General features: G+C 58.4%; 1 protein-coding gene across 13 annotated transcripts in view; it reads left to right on the top strand.

Annotated features, from left to right (window-relative positions):
• Window positions 1-23368, top strand: part of TNS1 (tensin 1) — a 196872-nt gene that overhangs the window by 159553 nt on the left and 13951 nt on the right. For 8 of the 13 annotated variants that reach the window (XM_038585701.1, XM_038585696.1, XM_038585699.1 and 5 more), the window contains 7 exons: window positions 2914-3110; window positions 4058-4133; window positions 7671-7763; window positions 8385-8408; window positions 8867-8905; window positions 16484-16682; window positions 19476-20467. In XM_038585701.1, the coding sequence (XP_038441629.1) occupies window positions 2914-3110; window positions 4058-4133; window positions 7671-7763; window positions 8385-8408; window positions 8867-8905; window positions 16484-16682; window positions 19476-20467 (1620 nt within the window). The remainder of the gene's footprint in view (window positions 1-2913; window positions 3111-4057; window positions 4134-7670; window positions 7764-8384; window positions 8409-8866; window positions 8906-16483; window positions 16683-19475; window positions 20468-23368) is intronic. The other 5 variants (XM_038585697.1, XM_038585702.1, XM_038585698.1 and 2 more) reach the window with 3 other exon arrangements.

Below are 23368 nucleotides of genomic sequence, written 5' to 3'. Positions count from 1 at the left end.
GCCCCGGTGTCTCCTGCTGGGGTAGAGGCTCTGAGGGCAACTCTGACCCACCGCCACTCCGGGTGAAGGCTGTGTGTGTGTGTGTGTGTGTGTGTGTGTCCATGTGTGCGTGTGCTGTGCGTGTGCTCCTGTAGGGAGTGGAACACGTGGACGCAGAGGCCCCGGGCAGAGACGGGGGACAGGGCCAAGAGACTGAGAAAGTCCTGGGGTTGAGGGTGGCGTTGGGGAGGAGGGTGGCAGGGAGTAAGCCTGTTGTTATGGTCGGTCAGTCTCTGGGACATGAGGGAGGGGTGTTCTCTCTCTGACACTGGCTGTTAGCTTGTGTCCAGCTGTCCCAGCTTGGCCAGGGAACAATGGGGCTCTCTTCCCTCCCCCTGGCCATGCCCTGTCTCCCCTCCCATGGAGAAGGACAAGAGCGAGGGGACATGGCTCTCCAGCTCTCTGGGGCATATCTGGGCCTGCCAAAGGGGACAACAGTGAGATACTGTGTTCAAAGAATGTGAGAGGCTCTGACTGGCCACTGGTGCCTTGGGGCTCACTGTAGGGGAGAGGCCATCTCCGTGGGAGTGGAATGTGGGGTCTTCCCCCTTCTGCGGAGGCTAGCTCTTTGGAGATAGTCCTATCCATCCCCCTGCCTCAGGACTTGAGGAGCTGTGATCATCCTCAGATGTCAGTGCCAGGATCTCGCATCCTCCACAGCTGGGAAGCCCCCCACTCTGGCACTCTGGACCCTTCTCTGGGCGGCTGCAACCATCTGCAGCACCTGAACGTGAAGGATGCTTCTGGACACACCGGGGAGGATTTTCTCTGTCCCCCTGGGAGATTGAGGGCCTCGGATTAACACAGACCCACTTTCCAAGGGTGGACATCAGATCCCCGTGCAGGGAAGCTGGCCACCCCTTGCAAAGGCGCAGAGATCTGCCAGAAACAGGCTGCCGGGCTGGGTGAGCCGGAACTGAAACCAGCCCTAATGCATTTCTTTTAACCTTGGGGCCGAACTTAGTTCCAAACCCCAAGAGCCTTTCCCAAATGGGCCTCCTTTGTCACAATTATTATTAGAAAATCAATGGCTATGTCTGTTTCTTTCTGATGTTTTTGCCAGGAATGAGAGGAGCGGCAGCTCTGGAGCGGGCGGCCCAGGAGGCCTGGGAGGAGGGGGCTCAGTGCAGGGTGAAGGCAGGGGGCCCCGGGGCAGGCACAGCGGGCTGCTCTCTGAGGGCTGGGAGCCTGGGGTGGCCGCAGCCCGGGGTCCCAGGTGCTGCTCAGCCCGGTGAGAGCCTGCCTGCATCTTTAATCCGGGCTGATGGTCATAACAGACCCTTATTAGGACTATGTGACCCCCATTTCTCTCTTTGGAAAATAAGGGGCACATTCAGGGGAGGGTTTATTTGCCTTTAAGTAAAGCCGTTGGTGGGTCTGGTTTACTGTCCCCATCTGGGGCTCTTTTTTCCTGGTTGAGATAGAGAGTGGGCTGCCTCTGAGTGATAGAGACCCCGAAGTGGAGGCTCAAACCTCTGCCTTGTAACTGCCACGCCAGTCCTACTGCTGTCTGGACCGGGCCCCCAGTTACACGACAATATGAGTGTGTGTCTCAGAGTGACTGTGTGTCCGCCCCTAGTTTGGCTTCGGCAGCCTCTTGTTCGTGACAAGTAGGAAGGCTTCCCAGCGTGTGCTCTCCCGGCAGCCTTAGTGGCCGCACCAGGCTGGAGCTGGGGGGCCGGGGCGCCGGGGCCACGCAGACCCCACCGTGGAGGGCAGATGACTCGGGCTGAATGAGGGTGATTTCTGCTTGGCTCCCGTGGTGCACGCCCAGGGGCCAGGAGTGTGCGCGTGTGCATGTGTATCTGTGTGCAGTGTGCCACGGGGCGGTGTTCCCAGACGCGTCGGCCTGAGGCCGGGGCGGCCAGGCGCGCACGTGCCCTTGGCCCTGTCCCAGCCCCCTTCCCCTGGCTTCACCTGCCCCCCCTCCAGGGTGCGGGTTGGGCAGAGCTGAAAGTGTCCTCGCACAGGCTCGGGAAGACAGGAAGCCTGTCCTCAGGCTGGGTCTTGGCCTCTGGGACCCAGGGAGTGAGTTTTCTAGGATTCCGGAGCCAGCTCCATGAGGCAATGGGTTCCGTGCCTCAGCCCAGCTGTGGGAAGCCAGTGGGAAGGAGGGAGGGCGAGGCTAACGACATGCCGAGGCCTGTGGGATGGAAGGGAATACAGAAAAGCAGATGGAGAACATGACTTCGGGGCCTCTGCCTGCTGCTCTGCTGGGAGGGGCAGGGTGGGAGCCGGGCCATCTTCGGGGTGAAGCAAGGGGTGGGTAGACGAGGGGCCGGCACAAGGGGAGTTGGCAAGAGGTTCGGGGGTGCCGGCACGAGGGCTGGGGAACCCCAGAGAAGGCCAGCAGTATCCTAGGGGCCAGCTGGGGCCGAGGACTTCACAGGACTTCGTCATTTCTTTGTTTCTTCTCGAGAGCACCACTCGCAAGATGATGCATTATTTGCTCTTTCCAAAGTTCTTCCCCCGGGCCTGATGTTGCTTGTTGGTTGATGCGGTCACCTTGGAGACTGTCTCTCCTCTTTCCACCTTCCCTCATTTGCCTGGAAGCTCTGGCCCTCTGCCTCCAGGGTTTGCAAGGAGCTGACATCTGTTTCTTGTATCACCCCCTTTGCGCTTTGGGCCTCAACCCTGTGCAGGGCAGAGCTTCCTAGGAAAGGGCAGCCCCACCTAAGCAGATCCCCCACCCTTCAGAGAAAGCCCGGGGTGGGGGCTGGGCAGAGGGAGGCAGTGGGGAGTCCTGCGGGGGGACGGGCCCCCTCCAGCGCGGCCCCTGGCTACGATGCCCTGCCTTCTCTGGGGAAATGGGGCCTGACCAATCCTCTCTCGCCTGATATGCTCACTGCCCTCGCTGTCTTGCCTTCCTCCCAGGGGTGCAGGCTCGGGAGAAGCAGCCTGCAGAGCCCCCAGCCCCTCTGCGGAGGCGGGCAGCCAGCGATGGACAGTACGAGAACCAGTCTCCAGAACCCGGATCTCCCCGTAGCCCGGGGGTTCGTTCTCCTGTTCAGTGCGTGTCCCCCGAGCTGGCTCTCACCATCGCCCTCAATCCTGGAGGGCGGCCCAAAGAGGTGAGTCCCTGGGCAGCATCCTGTGGCCAGAGAGAGGGGTGGGGCCCATCTGAGCTATCCAGGAGCCAGATAGTCACCTGAGGGGCACTGCCCCTTCAGCAAACGCAGTCCTCCCCCTGTATCTCTTCTCTGGGGTGTGGAATCTGGCATTTCCGTCCCTAAGTAGTTTTTATGCTCCCACTTCTCAGATTAACACTGAGATTGGAGTTCCCTCCTGGATTCCTAAAGAGCGCCGCGTAGTAGGGGGGTAAGGGTCCCGGGTATGACCACCGTCTCTACCCTCCAAACCCGATCATACAGACTGACGAGAGCAGTTTTGGATTCCTTCTAGGTATAGGGTTTTCTTGGGAGATCTGATTCCAATGCCAGAAGGTTTGCATTTCTGAGACATTTCAGTAGTTGGAGGCAGCGAATTTTAGACTTCAAGGAGCATACCAACCACTGGGGAGTTTGTCAAATACATAGATTCCCAAGTCCACCTCCAGAGATTCCTGCATATTAGATCTAGGACAGCGCCCAGAAATATGCATTTTAAACGTACATCCTGGAAGATTCTGATCGGAGTGGCCCATGTCTGATAAAATCCAGGCTAGTGTGTTATTCTGGGTATAAATGGCTTTTGGACATCTTTTCTCTCCTGCCTTCTGGCAGGATCCGAGTCCCCTGTCCCCAGACCCTTCTCTTTGGCCCTGTTGGGGAAATTTCCAAGGCAAGCATTCCTGATTTCCACCCGCAGGGACCGTGGGGGACCCCGGCTTTGCAAAGGGCCTTTTTTCATTCCGTCAGTGACAAAGGAGTGGGTGGGGCTGTGAATGGCTGGGATGTCCCTTTGACCTTTATGTTTACCGAGGAGGGATGGGTGGGCTGGTTACCTGGGAAACCGCTGCTCTTCAGGTTCACGGCCAGCAGCGGGCATCCCCCTCTACTCCCCTGTTCTTGTCCTGCAGCCCCATCTGCACAGCTACAAGGAGGCCTTTGAGGAGATGGAGGGAACCTCCCCGACCAGCCCACCGCCCAGCGGGGGTAAGAGCTGCTCACTACCCTGTCTTCCCTGGGTCCCCTCAAGCCCCTCTCTCAGCCCCGGCCTGAGTAAGCGCCCCAGGTTTGCAGGCAGGTACTGGTGGGGCGTGGCGGGGGGGCATGATCTGTTCTTCCCCCCCACTGGATGGCTCATCGCACTTCACCATCCCTGCCCTGCTTCTCTTCCTTCCGTTGTCCCCGTGCACACATGTAAGGGGGCAGAAGCCACAGGCTCGGATCCTGCTGACCTTCTGTGGGGTCCCTGGCCTCCCAAAGTCTAGAATTTTCCTAAGCTTTGAGAGTGTTGGCATCCTGTGTGCAAAACACACCCCCTCCATCCGAAAGTGACTCTTGTGACTTGGTGGCATATCTCTGAGATGCCTCTTGACCTTTTTGCTCGTGACCCTCAATCCTGTCTACATCCAGGCACCTCTTCTGTTTCAGGCAACCTACTTAGTTGCCATCAGGGAAAGAAAGGCCTAGAACACTCAGTCTTGTCAGAGTCCCCATCTCATCCATTCTTGGCCTACGGGCAGGAACATTTAGTCCCTGATGCACTCACTGGAGAGGCAAATCCCCAAACGGCAGAGGCATTTCCACCCATAGAGAAGACCCGGATGAGTACAGCATAGAAGAGACAGGGGGAGCTGGTAGGGGGCAGCTGTGGGACAGCAGTGATGGGAGGATACTGAGGACTCAGAGCCCCTGCGACAGGCCTCCCGGCAGCAGAGGAGGAAGAGATGAGGGAGGGGAGGAGGGTGAGCACGGAAGAGCAGAACTGGCGGTAATGTTCTCCTGGGGGCTGGCTGTCCTGAGGAGGGAAGAATGTGGCACCCCTGTGCCAGCAGAACTTGTGTGGGCTGCCTTCTGGGGCCTGCAGGAGGCTGGGGTTGTGAGTGGGAGCCGTGGCTCTCCTCCCCAGAGCAGCATGGTCCAAAGGAAATAGAGCACAAGCCATGTTTGTGATGTAACGTTTTCTAGTGGCTGCGCTGAAATACGTAATAGGAAACTAGAGAAGTAGATTTAATATTTTCTACTTAACCCCAAATGTCTAAAATATTATTGATTTCAATAGGTAGATCAAGATAAAAATATTAAGGACATGCCTTACCATCTTTTTTTTTAAAAAAACTGTAAAAAGAGTCCAGTGAAATTACTTTTAATTAATAGGTTTGACTTAATCCCCAAGATCTAGAATATCATAATTTCAACGTGGAATCAACCTAAGGAGACACGTTGCCTTCTTGTTTCATAGCAAGTGTTTGAAATCCGGTGTACGTTTTACACCGAGAGCGTGTCTCGGTTCTGGTCGGCTCCACAGCCGGCGCCGTAGCCCCATGAGCCTCCTCGCTACCATATTGGACCAGTGCAAGCCGGGGTGGTCCACTGAAGAGGCATCTCTGTGGCCTCTTGTGACTCCGTGGAATCAGTTGCTGTCCCTCCTGAGGGTGGTCTTCACCCTCCCCCTTCACGCCTGGCTCTGATTTGCCGTTGGTCCAGTCAGCCAGGATCTTGGCCATCACCCTGTTTGGGATGGAAGCCATCTGGGCCGAGCGAGGGTGAGGTTTTGCCATCTGTGTCTGTTCCCATTCTTCTCGGCCTGCCCTGGCCAGCCCTGCTGCCCCAGCCTCCCGGAGAAGAAGTCAGAGGTTTCGTCAATGCACAGGCTTGGGAGAGAGGACAGAGGCGGAGAAATTCGAGGAATTCCTCTCTCGGGAAGCAAAAGCCTTGCCTGGCTTCAGGGCCACCCACTCGTCTGCCTCAGCAGGAGAGCCAGTTGCTTGGGGACCGGAGCATGAGCCACCAGGGAGCTGGAGGTGCTTGGGGTGGAAGCAGGAGAGCCCTCCCACCGCCTCTGGTCCTCTTCACCTGGTCGCACTGGTCCACCTGTGTCTCTCCTGTGCCAACTGGGCCAACACATGCTTCGCGGTCATTCCGTGGACAGTGGCCTCTAGGCTGGGCTCATTCCTCCCTGACTAAGTACATTCAAATTCATTCCCTTGACAAACATTAATAAGTGCTCCATAAGGGCCTATTGCAAGGCACCATTTTCAGTAGCTGGAGGGTGGTAGAAACCGAATCTGTGTGTGTACGTGTGTGTGTAAGGAGAGGGAGGGATGGAGACACGTGAGTCTAGACCTATCCCCTTTACCTGGATGTGTGCCTCTGTGCACATTTGTCTCCTCTGCTGTATTTGTCCGCTGGGCATCTAAGGACGGTGTGAGGGTGGAGTCTGCGCCCGCCCGGACCCCCGTCACCGCTCACTGCTCCTGTGTGGCCCTATGCACACACCCACGTGTGCACAGATAAGTTATGTGTGTTGCTTGCACCGAGGGACTGTAGCTTGTAGCCTTTCGTTTCCTGTAGGTCTCCCTGTCTTTTAGGGAAAGGAGGAGGGCCCGGGGAGGGTCCTGGAGCCGCTGTGCGGTGCTGGGCATCCGAGGGCTACAGCCAGGCTGTTGAGGCCATTGGTGGTGGCAGGCAGGCTGGGGCTCCGACTGACCTGTGCGGCGGCCTGTCCTCAGGGCCCGTGGCCTCTGCACGCTCCCGATTAGCTGTGACAGGGGACACAGAGCTCAGTTCTTTGCTTCTTCTCAGAGGTGTGTCAGGAGACGCAGCAGCTGCCACCGAGAAATCGCGTGACTGGGCCTAACAACCGCCCTGCAGTTCAGCTCGGAGTCTGGCCACGTCCTTGGCTGACGGGAAAGAGCCTGACGGCCCTCCCTGACCTTGTGTGTTACGTGACACTTCTCACCCCGCCCGGCAGCCTGGAAGGGCCCTGGGGTTTGCGCAGGGAGTCGGTGCTCTTGGCCAAGGGTTGTGGAGCTTCTCCCTCTCCCAGGACGCCCAGATTTGGGGGGTACAGAGTCCCACACTGAGAAATTCTCTCTTCCTGGGGTTTACAAGTGGCTTGGGTGGCTGGGGGTCAGAGACCTTTGGCCAAGGGCTGCCCCGGGGTCTCAGGGTTGGCACGGCTGTGCCCATGACCCTTCCGCCCTCCGTCCTTTACAGGGTCCATCTTGATTTCCCATCTCCTTTTGTTCTCTGAGTCCATCAAGGTGCAGGGCGTGGGAAGACTGTGTGTGTGTGTGTGTGTGTGTGTGTGTGTGTCGGGGGGAGCGAGAGGGTGAGGGAAGAGAGGATAGAGTATGGAGGAAGTCAGAGAGTCAGAGAAACCTGCGTGTATGTTGTCAGCCATGGCCATGCCGGGCGACCACAGTGACACAACTAAGGGCCCCCGCATAGAAGCTATTTGCTGGAGGTTGAGGGCCAGGGCCAGGGCCCGTTGAGGGGCAGTGCCATTTCCTGTTTCACTCTGCCCTTTGTGCTGTGGAGAAGCACGGAGATGGGAAAGGGCTGTGGGAGCAAGGCAGTAACCCCTGGGGGCTGCGGCTGGCTCCTCTGCCCTGCGCCTGCTGCCCACCCCTCACCAACACGTCCTCACGTAGGGGTGTCCCCGCTCCTGCCCCCTTTCCTCTCCCCATACCCCCCTCACCCCAAGGCTCACCCCCTGTGTCTCCTTTCTGCTTCCTGGCACAGTGCGCTCCCCTCCGGGTCTGGCCAAGACACCCCTGTCTGCTCTAGGCCTGAAACCCCACAACCCAGCGGACATCCTGTTGCACCCTACAGGTGGTGAGTGACTCTAGCTGGAAGGGAGGTGGGAGGGGGAGGCCAGAGGGAGGAGTAGGGGTTGGAGGACCCCTGTGGTCCTGGGCAGGGCCTCAGGATTGAATCAGAAAATGCCCAGAGGTGATGGCTTCTCAGGACCCTTCTGGAAACAAGATGACAGCCTGGCTTTGTGCCCACAGTGAGGTCAGGCCTGTGTCGGGGCTCTCTGTGCAGAGGTTGAGGGGGATAAATCCCTCTGCAGCCTTCATGCCCATTGACATGTGAGGTCTGTGCCACTCCCAGGGTCCTCTGACTTGGGGATTTGGGGGCTTGGCCTCAGTCTCCTTGGAGCTGGTCAGCTCTCTGCCAGAAGGCTGGCTCCACCATCCCCCAGCGTTCAGGCACTTGTGTACATGCACACACACAGATGTACACACACCCTCCCCCCACCCCAGTTCACACCTCCCACTCCCTTATCACATCCTCCAGCTTCTGTCCTCCCTGTGGGGAAGGGGAGAGTGGAGGGCCCTAGGCCCTATGTGGCCATTTTGAACAAGTTTGAACCACCCCGAAGGTTGTCCCCTTAGACTCTGGTTTTAGGGCTGGACTGGGACTCTTGAGGCCAACTTTGCTTTTTCTCCTTAGTCACCAGAAGACTGATCCAGCCAGGTAGGAGGGCAATGACACGCTTGTGTGACACACAGACACACGGCCGGCACAGCCTCCCACTCAGGGGTGCCTGCATGGCCAGGGACACCGAGTCACCGGGGAGCAGAAGGGGATCAGGGCTGCCTCTCACCAGCCAGCACATTGCTGCTTGAGATGCAGGCCCTGGGTGCAGGGGCTGTGAGGGGGACGGCCTCGTCCCTGACAGCGAGGCCCACCTTAACCTGCGTGTCCTGAGCCCCCAGGGTCGTGTCCGGTGGACCTTACCTCCTCCCTGGGCTCTTCTGCTCTGGCCTCACTCCTGCTTTCCCACCTCCTTCTTCTCAGCAGATTGCTTTTCAGGAAAGGACCCCTGTTAATTGATCTCTCTCTCTCTCCTTTCCTCTTTTCCTCTCTTCCTCCTCGCCTGCCTCTCTTTCCTGCCTCTCCTTCCTCCTACCTCTCCTCTTGTCTTCCCTCAGAGGAGGATGAGGGGAAGGTGGTGACAGAGCTTCCCAAAGGTGAGTGTGGCTTTGCTTGCGTGGCCGCTTCCTGCTCTCTGGGCCTGGGGATGGCTGTGGACGAGGAGCTTGCTCAGGCTGGCTCGGGGGCAGCTCTCTCTTCTGACAGGTCTCAGATGACCAGGCCTGGAGCCCACCCCCTGGTGATGAGCTGTCATCTTGGATGCTGCCTGAGTTCTGACGGTGGGGGGGCGGTGGGCAGGGGTTCAGGTGTAGCCAGCTCCAACCGCCAGTGCGGAGCCACCCTGGTGATGATCCCTCCCTCCTGCCACCTTGCTTGGTTTCGTATCAACACAGATGGTAGGAAGTCTGTCTTTCTGGGCTCTTGGATGCCTCTGGGGATCGCAGAATGGCCACGGACCCACTCCCACATCAGGACACCCATGAACATGGTTCTGACAGTTTCAAGGAGTCCCCACGTCCGTGCCTCTGCTTAACCCTCGATTTAGATGAACTCTGCTTTGTACATGAAGCAGAGCGGAGGATGTGAGGAAGGGGGACGTAAGCAGAAGAGGAAAATAGAGAGGGGACATAATCTGGTTGGAGGCCTTTAACCTATTAGGGACAGAATTCAAATGATGTCTCAGAGCATCAGGTGAAATGAAGGGGGTGCCGGCCTCGGTTGTCTGTGTGTGACTGGGCATCGGGGGGCCTTGGATGAGGGGGGCACTGAGGCCCCTTCCAGCTCTGACACATTAGATGTTCTGACTTCCCACCTGGGCCCTGGTTCTATGCGGCCTGGTTTCTTTAAAGGCTTTATCTGCTTTCTCTTTTTCTTTTTAGATTTATTTGTTTATTTATTTGAGGGGGGGGGGGGAGTAGGGGAGGGACAGAGGGAGAAAATCTCAAGCAGACTCCCTGCTGAGCATGGGGCCCAATGCAGGGCTTTATCCCACAACCTGTGAGTTCATGACCTGAGCTGAAACCAAGAGTCGGATGCTCAACCGACTGAGCCACCAGATGCCCCCCTGTCTGTGTTTCTTAAGCCCGTTTCCCACTCACCACCTTGGTTTTCCACCCCCAGAGAGGGCATGGGCTGGGGATCACCCAGGTAAGGTGGCTGCAGCTTCCCGGAGGCTTTGCTCACTTGGAGCCAGCCAGGGTTGGGCAGCCGCGCCAGGATGCTGGGGGTCGCAGCAACAGATCCCAGGGTGGGATGAGCCCCAGCGGGCTCCTGGCTGCCCCTCCCCACAAGCCTCCTACCCTGGGAGAGGACTTTCCCCCAGGCTGGCTGCCGGCTGCTGGCTGCTGGCTCCTGACAGGGCAGTGACCGTGGGACAGGAGTCCAGAAACGCTGGTGCCCGGAGCCCACCCCCAAACACTCTCCAGTGGGACGGTCTGAGGGGAGATTATCCCACAGGCTGACAGGCCCCGGATGTCGTGTTTCCCACACTTTGGGGTGACACTTCAGGGAAGCGAGTATCAACAGAGCTGAGCTGAGACCTGCCCGTTTTGCCTCACGAATGACTCTCAGCCTTCCAGGCCTCAAGGCCTCTGGCCCTCTTCGTGTGTCTTGGAGCCACAGAGTTTGGAGGGGAAGGTTCTCGTGGATCAGCTCTGCTGCACCCATCATTTTCACGGATGTGGGGGCACTGAGGCCTGAGCTGTGGGGGTGATGGTCGGGGGAGCCTGCCCAGGACCACAGTTAGGAGGCAGAAGGCCCAGACTGGACTTCCAGGTCTCCCGTCTGCTCGTCCTCGGGCTATTTCAAAGCCCTCCTCCCGCCTCCAGGCCCTGTGCCTGGGGATTCCAGCGTGGGGGTCGGAATTGCTGTCGTGGCCTGGGGAGTGCGGCGGGAGAGGGACGGGGAGCAGGGCCGTGGGCAGCCAGCTCCGTTTTTCCTAACTCATGTACCACCTCCCGGGTCAGACCGAAGCGCATTGTCTGCTGCCCCTCTGAAGCCCTGGCTGATTTCCCTGCTGACACTTTGGTGGGAAATGCAGGAAAAGATGCCTGTGAGGAAAGATGGTCAGAGGCAGAAGTATCCAGCTAGGGGCAGAGCTGACTTGAAGGGACTCTGCCCTGGTCACACATGCATTCATTCCCTCCTTTGCTGATTCATTCAGCATCTCGTGTGCCTACCATGTATACCACGCACCGTGCCGGGCTCCGGGAATAGGATGATAGGCAGCACTACGATTCCTAATGTCACGGAGCATATGCATGAACAGGACCCGGAATTAAATTACTTGGAATTACGTATTGAGGTAGTGCTCTAAGGGGAAGGGTGTAGTTTATGAAACATTATAGCCAAGAACCTGACCTTGGCTGAAGAGGTAAGACGTGAGGGTGAGTGACGTGAACTTGGTGAAACCAGGAGATGAGAAAAGCATTCCGCGTGGAGGGAAAGCATGTACAAAGGCCCAGGGGTCAGAAGGAACTGCATGGTTTTTTTTTCTAGGAACCGCAAAATCAGTGAGGCTCAGAGCAAGAGGGAGCTAGTGGTTGGAGCAAGTGGGGGAGTGTGGTCCAGATAAGGTTCGACAGGCAGGAGTGGGCCACGTGGGGCCATGGTCACCACATCTTGTTTAACAATCACCGAGAGGAAGGCGGTAGGAACCCCATTCTACCAATGGGGAGATGACGTTTAGGGTGGTTAAATGGCTGGTCTGGGTCTGAGCAGTCAGCCGGGGGCATGGCTGAGAGCCAACGCCAGAGCCGCGGAGGCTGCCCCGCACCGGGCACGACCTGTCAACCGTGGGGCTGGGGACGGGGCTCTCTTCTCCATGAAGGCAGGCGAGCAAGGAGGCCTGCAGCAGTTAAGGCGTGAGGTCAACGTCAAGACTATTCTCCCAGTGGTGAAACAGGGAAAGAATTGTAGAAGGTCCCTTCGCAGAGGAGTGCGGACGGGGAACATGCGGGTTAGCTTCTGTTTGTCCGGGTGGCGAGGCGGGACAGATTTGGCCTAAAGGAAGACTCTGGACTAGAAATGGCCCCTCTGGGGAATTGTTCCTGCTCTGAGATCCGTGGTGGTGGGTGTCCTGTGGCATCTGGGATTCTTGGCGGGGGGGGCAGTGCTGTGCAATGCAGATTTATTGAGCACCCATTGTATGCCGGCTCCTGCGCTAGGCACCGAGGGTCTACCCACTGAGGGTATAAGGTGAGATACCTGGTGAGGGCAGAGGCGCCAACAGACGATCGAGCATTGTGAAGAAGCGCTGAGCGGGGGTTGGAAGAGGATGTCACAGGAGTTCAGAACGCCTGTGTATGGCCCAACCTCAGAGGCTTGAAATTCCAACTTCGGAGCTCCTGGATGGGAACTCGGGCGTTTCTCTACTTCCTGCCTCTCCCCACGCACATGTCTTCATTTTGCTTGGGGTGGGCAGGCCCCTTCTCTCCAAGCAAAGAGCCTTTCCTGGGGGCAGGACAGGCAATTCAGGGTGTTGTTGAAGAGCCGATAGTGCCCTGGGCCTGGTGGGGCCAAGTCACTCTTGTGCTGCCAGCTGCTCTCAGCCGCCAACAGCCACTGAGAATAGGTTTGAGCTCTGGAATGTTCTACATGAAGCACCCTCCCCGGCCCCACCTCTCCTGCTCTTCGCAACTCCTTTGGGTGCAGCTGCTCCAGGACTGGACGGGAGGAGGAAAGGAGCAGGAGAGGGTCAGAGAGAAGGGTGGAGGGAGACAGGAGCAGGTGTGGCCGGGGCATAGGCTGACACCCGTGGGGCTGCTTGTAAACGCTGCTGTGGAAAAGAGCAGGAAGGGATTAGAGGGAACTGCCCCATCTTTCTCACTTGATCTCGGCCGGGCAGGTGAGTATTCTCATTCCCCTTTTACAGATGAGGAAACTGAGTCCCAGAAAGTTTGAGCAGCCTTTCCCAGGTCACCCCTCCAGGAGTTGAAAGAAATGGGGGATCCCAGGAGTCATATGTTGTCCTGTGGCTGGGAAAAGAGAAAAAGCTGAAGAATAGACAGAAAAAGGAGGTGTTTTCAATATGGCAACTGAGTCAGAAAACTTGGGAAAACTGAGTTTTGGGCCTTAGAGGTTGGTTTTGAACAGTTCTGGAGATGGACTCAAATGAAGTAACTTCCCAAAGGTCTCTCCTGCTCCGGGTTCAGGAGGAACAGAGATGGAGACAGAGGGCTTAGCTCATCTCCACCCCCGGGTGGGCCAGGCAGGCTAGGAAGGGGCGACAGATGGCCGCAGTCTAGCCAACCAAAGATGAGGGTGGTCATGCCTCTCACAGGACTGGGGAAGGGCGGTGGGCAGGTGAGGGAAGGGCCAGGTGGACTGGGTCACTGAAATCCTGCTAGGCCAGGAGCAAAGCATGAGTTTGGTTGGCCTCTAAGTCCAAGGACTGTTTCCTACCATGTGGCAGCTACTGCTTCTCCCTGGGGAAGGAGTCCTGTCCCCCGAGTTCACAGAGTCTTCCTTTGGCTTCCTGTGTCTCAGGATCTGATGGGAGTGGGGAAGGGGCCGAGGAAACTGATGCCTTGCAAGCGTAACCATCCTGTAACCACCCCAGGCTTTCTGACATCCCAGAATTTCTCATAGGCTGTCCCATCGTCACCCTGTGCAAACTATGTGCAGGTGTCTGGCCTGGAGCTCAGGCTGTCCCATTCAGGCCAGGGGCAGTGAGTGGGGACACAGTCTTACCTAATGGCAGGCAGGCCAGATGGGAGTCAGCATCCACAGGTCCCAGGCTCGGCTGTGTCCTGACTAGGTGACAGGGTGGTGAGGCCTGCTTTATCTCCCTTTTGCTGCTGGTAGAAGGGGTACATGTACATTTTGTTAGGGGGTGTGGTGGGGTAATGTGAGTTGCTTACTCAGTAAAGGGACCTGGGTCCTGGTAGGAAACAGACGGCTCATTCTGTGGGGCAACGGAGAAGAGTTTCATGGACTGTTTAAAAGGTCTGAGTAAACCAGTGATGGGTGGTGAAGCGCCCCTCCGGTGATCCCTAGCGGGATGAGAGATCAGACCTGAAGGAAGAGCAGAGAGCTGGAAGAGAGGACCTGTGACCGCAGCTGTGGGCTTGGGTAGAAGGAGGCAGCCACTGGCACCTTGACCTCCTCTCCTCACTCCCATCTCCTGGCGGTCCCCCACACTGGCCGATGCCAAAGCCTTCCAGAGCCCTAGAACCAGAGGGTCTGGGTGACACAGTCAGTGCTGGCCTCCAGGGATGAGGAGCAGGCTGGACAGTGGACCAGGAGGGCATCGACGGGTACAAGAGCACAGACGTCGGGGATCATCCACAGGGGTTTCAGCTGGAAATTCTGGGCTCAGCAAGGATTCCAGGGAATGAGAAACATGAATGTGCATCTCTAAGGTCCCAGTTCTTACGCGTGTCTGTGTGGGTGGGTTGGAGGGTGAAGGTCGTGCACCGACAAGCTGGTAGGATAGATGCATATCAGGGGCCTCACTGCTTCCCGGGGGTGTGTGGGGCGCTGTGAATGTGGATCCGCAAAGAGCCTGGGGTGGCCAAGAAGCAGGTGGATCCCCTTGTTGTCTCTCGGTGGGAGAGGGGCTGCCGAGTGTTGCAGGCACCCAGGTGAAACCGAGATCCTAGAAGGGTACGGAAGGAGTTTTCGGACAGTGACTCAGAATGGGGGGGGGGTGTTGACTGGCTTTGCGTCTCCATCGCCGTTTCTGTGGGCTCCTGGTTGCATAGCAAGGACACAGCTATCCCCCCGAGACTGAAGACACGTGAAACTACAGGCGCCCTGAGTTTTCGCTGGCTGGTGTGTGCGCCGTGGGCGAGAGGGCGGGCTCTGGGCCAGACTGCCTGCATTCCTAGGCCAGCTCTGCCCCTTGGTCCTGTGTGAGGGGGCAAGGTACTTGCATTCTCCGATTACTTACGTTCTCCTACTTTCCTCATATAATTGTTTGCTATTTTTATCATTACTAATGGTTCTGGCTGACATGCTGGAGTGCTGGGTAGCAGCCAGCTCTCAGCGTCGCCGCGAGGCTGTGGCCCTTCCCTAGGCCACCAGGAGCCAGCCTTGAGAGTCAGGAGACCGTGACGCTGGTATCTCTGGCCGTTGATTGGCTGTGTGTTCTGGGGCAAATCCCTCTACCTCTCTGGGCTGAGGAGACAGGTGAGATCACGGGGAGGCAGCAAAGTATGGCCCAGTCTGGCCCGCTGCCTGTTTTTGTAGAGAACATTTTATTGCAACACAGCCACGGTATTTTGTTTACGAATTCTGTGTGACCGCTTGTGTGGCACAAAAGCAGAAGCGACCAGCTGCCACAGAGACCATCGACTAAGCGGCGTGGAACATTCACTATCGAGTCTTTCACAAAATGCACACCTGTCCTGGGCCAGAGGATCCCCATAGCATTTCCTGGCTCCAGCAGGCCCTCGAACACAGTGGGCACAGATTCGGTGCCTTTGCAGTGAAAGCGGCCTGAGGCTTCTGGGAGGTGGGTGGGTGGCCCCCAGCTGGGTGAGGGGGCTTTTGAGGAGACCTTTTGTGAGGCTGACCCTCTGCCTATGTGGACTCCGGCTTCGGGCACTGAGGCGGCTGGTTCTCCCTCACCCTGTGCCCGGTACCCGGACGAGACCCCCTCATGCTCGTCCCTTGGCAGACACCCTGCCCCACCCCCAGGCACTGTCACACAGTCCTGGCCAGCAAAAGCTCCAGGGGCCTGACCTGCCCAGGGCACCACGTACTCTCCGCTTCTTCACTCTGAGGCTGGTTTCAGCAGATGCCCTGATTGTGGTCAGCATGTGAGCTGTGCTCTGATCACGTCCCACTTGGGGGAGACAGGTCAGTGCCAGGTTTGGAGGTGGTAGGAATGTCATCTGTTCCCGATCACGGCCCTGGAGAAGCCAAGAGTGGCCTGCTTCTTCTCCCTGTGTAGCACCGAGTGCGGGTCAGGCCTGGCCTCAGAGGTCTGGGAGGAGGGTCAGACGAACGCTGGCTGGGCGTCAGATCTCCTCCTGGTCGTGCACTCCCCAGGCCTCAGCATCCTCACCTGTAGAATGGCCTTCCTGGCACTTGTTCCCCCACCTGCCCTGATTCTTAAGCTCTTCTAAACACCAGGCAGGGATAATGATGTCATCTCGGGAGGAATGCTAAGTGTGTCAGGCAAGGTGGGTGGGAGGGTCTTGGCGTGGAAGAGGCTGGGCGTGACTGGCCGGCACAGGCCCGTTGCTAGGCCAGCAAGCCTGTTTCTGGATTCTGGGCGTGGGTGGAGCCCCTTGAACCCTGGCACCGTCCTGAACGTGGGCAAGGCTGGGCCAGAGCCCTGGGCCCGCTGTAGAGCAGACTCCAGCCATGCCAGTGGGACCTAGGAGGGAAGAAGGAGCTCAAGGGGCTGCCAGCTATAGACGGGTGTCCTAGCTGTGACAGGAGGGAGGAGTGTCGGATGGCTCTGTTCGGAGGCAAAGCTGGGGTCTGTTTCTGGGAAGCTTCTGCAAGCAAGGCCCCGGTTAAAGGTTCCATGGGGGCTCTCACAGCTTCTCCAAGACAACTGGGAAGAGCGGTAGGCGTGGGCAGGCTGAAGCACCAGAAGTGCCCTTTGCATGCTTGGCTGTCTTTCTGGAATCGTCCTCACAGGCTGGGGAATTCCCTGACAGGTTGGGAGGGGTCTAGGCTGCACCCCCATAGATCTCAGTCTCTCTTCTGCCCCCTTCCAGAGCCCCGGAGCTATGTGGAGTCGGTGGTGCGGACGGCCGTGGCGGGGCCCCGAGCTCAGGACCCTGAACCCAAGAGCTTTAGTGCTCCAGCTGCCCAGGCCTACGGCCACGACACGCCCCTGAGGAACGGGACCCTGGGAGGCTCCTTTGTCTCCCCCAGTCCCCTCTCCACCAGCAGCCCCATCCTCAGCGCCGACAGGTAAGTGGGGGGGACGATCCAGGCCTGGATCTGCCTAGAGCACGGCCGGGCTGAAATCACATCCAGACCGCTGTACCTTGGCAGCCAGCCCACTGGGGCGCATTGAGAGAGTATCCGGGTGCCAGAGCCCCTGGGGAGTGTGAGGGTGGGGGAGCTAGAATTCCCAGGCTGGATTCGGTCCTTCCGTCCAGAACTGTGCTGGAAGAAATTGGGGCCACCGTGGTGGACCAGGCCTTCCCCCACATTCAAAATCTACCAACTGCGATCGCTGTGTGGTGAGTGCTTCTGGTGAGCCAGGCACTTCGCTAAATGCTGCATATGGTGATTTTAGTTAATCCTGAGAGGTAAGTACTCTTAGGATCCCGCTTTTCAGAAGAGGAAACTGAGGCACAGGGAGGCCAAGTGGCTTGCTCAAGGCCCTGCAGCTAGACAGCAGCAGAAACAGGATTCAGACCCAAGGCGTCTGGTTTCAGAGCCCGCGTCTCTCCTCTCCCCTGGACCTGTGTTTCGGTGCCCTCTCCGTCCCAGGGGGCCATTGTTTCTGGCTAGGGACGCAGAGAGGGGGGCCGGAGGTACTTGTGGTGAGGCCAGAAGGAAGAGCAGTTGTCGAAAGATGGAGGAGGAGGGAATGGGCATTCTAGAAGGGCAGCACAGCCTGGGTGGGCTGTGGACCTGGTGGTGGATGGGCGACTGGCGTTCTGAGTGGGTCAGATGGAGGGGAGAGCCTGGAACCAGGCAGGGGAGGGCTCTGAAGAGGGGATGCAGCGGGGGACTGGGCCGTAGGCTTTGTGACAGAGAATGTGACGTGACACAGGAGAGGGAGCTTGAGATCAGCCCAGGCAAGGCAAAGGGTGCCAGGCACGGGGGACGGACTTGGCTAGCCTGCCCCGACCAGAGCTCTCCTCCCAGAAGGAAGACTGCGGGCATCCCTTTGCATATCCACCCCCTTTCCTGGTCTGGCCTTGCTTGGGGCCCAGAAACAGTCCAGCCACCTCCCCGTATTGTCACAGGCCAGGCCCGGTGGTGGAGTTGGCTGTGTGCCCCTCCCAGGTCGGGGGTGGGGGGCAGCACGGTGCGGGGGCAGAGGCTGTGTTCTTCTGCGTTCTAAGCATTCTAGAACCTCAAGCATGCATGCAGCCCCCTCTCCAGCCCCTTGACAGGGCAGACGGCTCCATTTCTCAGGAAGTCTGCTTCTGGGCCGAAGGTGTAATCTTCCTTTAACGGCGAGGGGATTTTCCTAACCTGGCCAGCCACCGCTGCTCACGTTCGGGGAGCCCTGACCTTAGGAAGTTTTCACTGTTTCTCACTCAAATTCCTCCCGCTGTAGAGTTGGCTTTTTTCAGGGCTCAGGAAGCTAGTGTTTCTCCGATGGGATTAATCTTCCAGAACTGCATGTCAGTGTCCCCTACCCCGCCCTGCTCAGCCTGACACGTCCTCCCACTCCTCAGAGCCCGTGTTATTCCATACCCGGAATGGCATTCCACTCTAGCTCCTTCTGGGATTCGAGGTAGACTTTTTCTTGGCCTGGCCCGTGACCTGCTTCCTGCCCTTGGCTCTCGCCTGGCCCCCCACCTCACGTCGCCCCGGCACTTGAGCCTGTCCAACCGGGCCTCGACACTCCTTCCAGTCTGTAGCTCCAGGCTTTGGCCCATTGTCTTGTGTAAGGACTGCACACCCTCCCCCCCCCGCTGCCCCCTGCCCCCTGCCCCCTGCCCCCTGCCCCCTGCCCAGGGGCTCCTGGTGCAGAGCCTACCTGCTACCTCCCTATAGCCACAGCTTATGCGGGGTCCCTGTCCACCTGTGTCTCTCCTACCATGTCATCCACGGATAGGAGTCTGTGGCTGGAAGGAATCAGGATTATCTAACCCAGCCCCACCTCGTTTGCCACATGAGAAGAATTTCATGGGTTTCCAGAATCTAGGTTTTCCAGCTGACGGGCTGTTGCGTTGCACGGCTGTACAGACTTCCCCGTAACTTCAGAGAAGAGTCTGCGGTTGTGGCTATTCCCCCAGAGACGGTCCCCTCTGAACTGAATTTTTATCTGAGTCTTAGAATTGGGAACGACCTCCGAGCTCATCTAATCTAACCTCCCAATGGAGGAAATCCCCCCACCCCACGACATTCAGGTCAAGAAGTGGGTCCGCTTCTGCTTAAACCCTCCTAATGACGGGAGTCTCATTACTATGCAAGGCAGCTTGTTAAATTAGTGGCCAGATCCAACGGCTGGAAAGCAGACCCTACAATTAACTGAAATCTCCTTCTATGAGATTTGTTGTCTTTGCCTTTTGGAGCTATCCAGGAATGAAAGCCCAGTTCCAGCACTCTTTGGTGTTCAAAGATGATAATAACATTCTGGGAAAAGTGAATCAAGGCGGGGATACTCCCAGTAGGAACAGGAGCCAGGTGGTTTGACCCCTCCCTGGTGTCCAGTTTCTGTGATGCTGGAGGTGACACAAGGACAGCCACCTTCAGTTTCCATAGGGGAGATCCCCTTGCTTGGACTTGTGGTTTCGGAGTCGACAAGGAGGGGGAAACCGGGGCTTTGAAATCAGATGCAGTTGGGTTGGGATCCTGGCTTTTTCCTGTGTGGTCGTGAGCTCATGCTTTGCCTCTCTGAGCCTCTGTCTCTTCCTCGGCGGGTTCCACAGGGTGGTGTGCAAACGTCATGGCCTCCCAGCACCTGCCAGGGGAGCTCTTCCTGTTGGTACTAGTGGTGGGCGGGAGGGCTGAGTACCCGCCCCCCCAGACTCTGTCCTTCATCCTGACATCTCAACCTGCCTCCTCTCTTTCCAGCACTTCAGTGGGGAGTTTCCCATCCGGGGAAAGCAGCGACCAGGGCCCCCGGACACCCACCCAGCCTTTGCTGGATTCGGGCTTCCGCTCCGGCAGCCTGGGCCAGCCTAGCCCTTCGGCTCAGAGAAGCTACCAGAGCTCTTCTCCTCTCCCGACCGTGGGCAGCAGCTACGGCAGCCCCGACTACTCACTGCAGCAGTTCAGCTCCCCAGAAAGTCAGGCGCGGCCCCAGTTCACCGTGGCCGGCGTCCACCCGGTGCCTGGGAGCCCTCAGGCCCGCCACAGGACAGTGGGCACCAACACCCCCCCGAGTCCTGGCTTTGGCCGCCGGGCCTTCAACCCCAGCGTGGCTGCCCCCGGGAGTCCCAGCTTGAGCCACCGCCAGGCCATGGGCCCGGCGGGAACTGCTTTCCACGGGAGCACGGTGTCCAGCCCGCAGAGCAGCGCGGCCACCACCCCGGGAAGCCCCAGCCTGGCCCGGCACCCCGGCGCCCACCCGGGCGGCCTGGCATCCGGTGTGCACGGCAGCGCGCTGGGCAGCCCGGGGAGCCCGAGCCTGGGCCGCCACCTGGGAGCGCAGGGCCCCGGGCTTCCCGGCAGCCCCGGCCTGGAGCGGCACGCGGCCTACGGCGGCTATTCCACCCCCGAGGACCCGAGACCCGCGCTGTCCCGGCAGAGCAGTGCCTCCGGCTACCAGGCTCCGTCCACGCCCTCCTTCCCCGTGTCCCCTGCCTACTACCCGGGCCTGAGCAGCCCCGCCACCTCCCCGTCGCCGGACTCGGCGGCCTTCCGGCAAGGGAGCCCGACGCCGGCGCTGCCCGAGAAGCGGAGGATGTCGGTGGGGGACCGAGCGGGCAGCCTCCCCAACTACGCCACCGTCAACGGGAAGGTGTCCTCCTCGCCCGTGGCCAGCGGCATGTCCAGTCCCAGCGGGGGCAGCACGGTGTCCTTCTCCCACACTCTGCCCGACTTCTCCAAGTACTCCCTGCCGGGTGAGCCCCGCCTCCCGGCCCCCTGCGCCACCCTCGGCTCTGTCCCCGCCCGGGTCCCACACCTCTTTGCCGGAGAACCTTGGGCAGATCGCTGACCTCCCGGCCTCCTCCGCTTCCTTGTCTGTGTAGCGGGAGCTGGAGGTGTCCTCAGAGGAAGTGTGCTGGGGCGGGGGCGGTGATGGGGCAGGGGGCGCCATGAGGACCACGGGGAGGGGGAGGAGGAAAATACGGCGGTGACACTGCTGTTAGCCACGATCACCACCACCGGCATAGCTTATGCCGCTTGTTGAGCACGTGCTGTGTGCCAGGCTCTGAGCCACACACAGGCTGCCTGGCACAGTAGGCATTATCACCCCCATTTTATCTTGTTTTAGTTGACCTTTTTAAGGATTTTTAAAAATTATTTATGGGAGAGGGAGAGAGCATGCACCTGAGTGTTCATGAGCAGAGGGGAGCAGCAGGCAGAGGGACGGGGGGAGAGCGGGGGAGCAAGCTCCCAGCTGAGCGGGGAGCCCGATGTGGGGCTCTATCCCAGGACCCTGAGGTCATGACCTGAGCCGAAGACAGATGCTTAACGGGCTGAGCCACCCAGGCGCCCTCTCATTACCCCCATATTATGCAGGAGCAAACCGAGGCTTAGAGAGACTCAGTCATCTGTCCAGGGTCACATACTTAACAAATGGCTTCCCATCTAGGCCCTTATACCCTAAAATTTGTGCTCGTCAAGCGTTATGGGAGTTACCTTGTCATGTTTCCATACTTGCGATTTAGCATCACCTTGAAAATCTGCCTTCGAAACCTGGACTCCAGACCTGTCGGCTGCCCACAGCCCTCTGTCCCACCTCTTGATCCCACCACATGCACGCATCTCTGATAACAGATCCAGCAGCCCGACATGCCATGGGCCGAGGCCGGGGGTGTGTGCAGAGTGGGGGGCATGTTCACTGGAGTCTCGTTCCTTCCCTGAAGCCCGTGCACGTTCACACACTGAATTCTTCACTCAACCCCCATAACGGGGCACGTCCCCCCTCCGTGCAGAGGGCTCCTTCTCTAAACACAAAGGTCAAGGCCTCAGCTGATTTGCAGCCTCTCAGCCAGACCTGGAACGTGACTGTTGCCGAGTGGCTCTGGAGCTCTGGGGCATTCGAGGAAGGGTCAGAATGTTTCGGGCAGCCTAGGGTGGGCCTCCCCCTGCCTAGATTTCTCCGTGTGATGCTCTGGGGTCCTGCCCTGAGCCGGCTGGCCAGGGGCACCTACAGCGACCCCGTGCGCCCCTGCTTCCTGCTGCCCACCAGAGACATCTGGTTCCCAGCCCCTCTTCTTGGAGGATGGAAAACTTCTAGTAGTTGGGACATTTCCTGTTTCCCACCATCTTCCCTGCTTAAAATAGCACTGGAGTCAACACAGGAAGGCACATGGGGCTGCAGCCGCCGCTGACAGCTCATTAGGCCCCAGCGGCAGAGGGGCCGGGGCTCCGGAGCCGGGCGAGAGGCAGCTTGCGGCGCTTGCGGCCCAGCTGCCCAGCCCAGAGGCCCCCCTCCAAGCACAGCTGCCAGGAAAGGGAGCTGGCCTGTCCCCGTGCCGTCCCCCCAGTGGCCCATCCCAGGGGCCGAGCGCAGCGTTACTGACATGTGGAAGTTGCTGGGCGCACACTCTAACTCGGGTCTCAGGTCTGCGCCGCCACCTTCACAGCATCGTGAGCACAGACTCCCTCGGTCCCAGCTTCTCTGAAGAAAGGAGGGGAAAGGAACATGTGGAATTGGGATCTTCCTTTCTCCCTCTGTCCTCCACCCCCATTTTGTTTCTTTGGTGCCAGGAGATGAAGGAAGAGCTTGGAGAGCGAGGGCCACACTCCTAATACCCAGACACGGAAGACAAGGTGTAGCTGGCATGGAATTGGCGGCTGTGTTTTCTTACCTGGGAAGGTCTTAGAGGAGCCTTTCTGAGGACCACCTGTGTGATTTGGGCAGGTCCCTCTCCCTCTCTGAGCCTACCTTCCCTCATTTGTAAAGTTAAGTGATTGGACTGGATGCTCCCTGAGCATCTTCCAGAATGTGTAGGAAGCATCGCTGGTCAGCAGAGGGTCTGGGTGAGGGTCATTTGCCAGGAAAGTGGGGTATGTGACCCCTTAGTAGATAGTCTCTAGGCCACCTCCTCCTCTGTTCCAGGGCAGGGCTGATTTTTTTTTCTTTTATTCTTTTTTTTTTTTTTTTTTTGTGACGCAAACCACAGACTCTCCAATGAGGACACGGAGGGCGGGTGCTTGGGGAGAAGCGATGGACATGTATCTTTCTTCCCTCAACTTTGAGGTTGTTCTGACAAAGTTGGGAAATGGGAAATTCATCTTGTGGAGAAAGAGGCCCGGAAGGTGTGGTGCCTTAGCCTGTGGGAGAGAAGCTGCAGGAAGGGTTTAGTCCAAATCTTCTGGAGAAAGGAGCAAGATGGGGTGCAGGAAGGGCTTTCCTCAGCTCCACGAGAATGCTGTGCCAGGCTCTTCGACAGGAGAGCAGCTCTGTGATGCACGGCAGCTGGCAGGAGATGGGAAGGGTGGGCAGGCCACTCAGGGTCCCCGCCAGCAGTCCTCTGATCGTGCCTGAAGACCCTGCCTTTCTGTGCTAGTTTCTGTGACTGCCGTAAAAAGTACCACACACTTGGTGGCTTAAGACAACAGAATTTAATCCTTCACGGGTTGGAGGCTAGAAGTCCAAAGTCAAGGTTCTGGCAGGGTTGGTTCCTTCTGGAAGCTCGAGGGAGACTCTATTCAAGGCCTTCTTCTTAGCTTCTTGTGGTTTGCTGGCAATCCAGCAAGGGATCCCCCCAGAATGGGATCCCTTGGCCTGTAGATGTGTCCCTCCGTCTCTGCCTCCGTCGTCATGGCTCTCCTGTGTGTCTCTCTGTCTC

Source organism: Canis lupus, chromosome 37 (genome assembly GCF_011100685.1).
Source record: "Canis lupus familiaris isolate Mischka breed German Shepherd chromosome 37, alternate assembly UU_Cfam_GSD_1.0, whole genome shotgun sequence".
Lineage (NCBI taxonomy): Eukaryota > Metazoa > Chordata > Mammalia > Carnivora > Canidae > Canis > Canis lupus.
The sequence above is the reverse complement of the archived record's forward strand: the minus strand, read 5'-3'. Positions and strand labels throughout refer to the sequence as shown.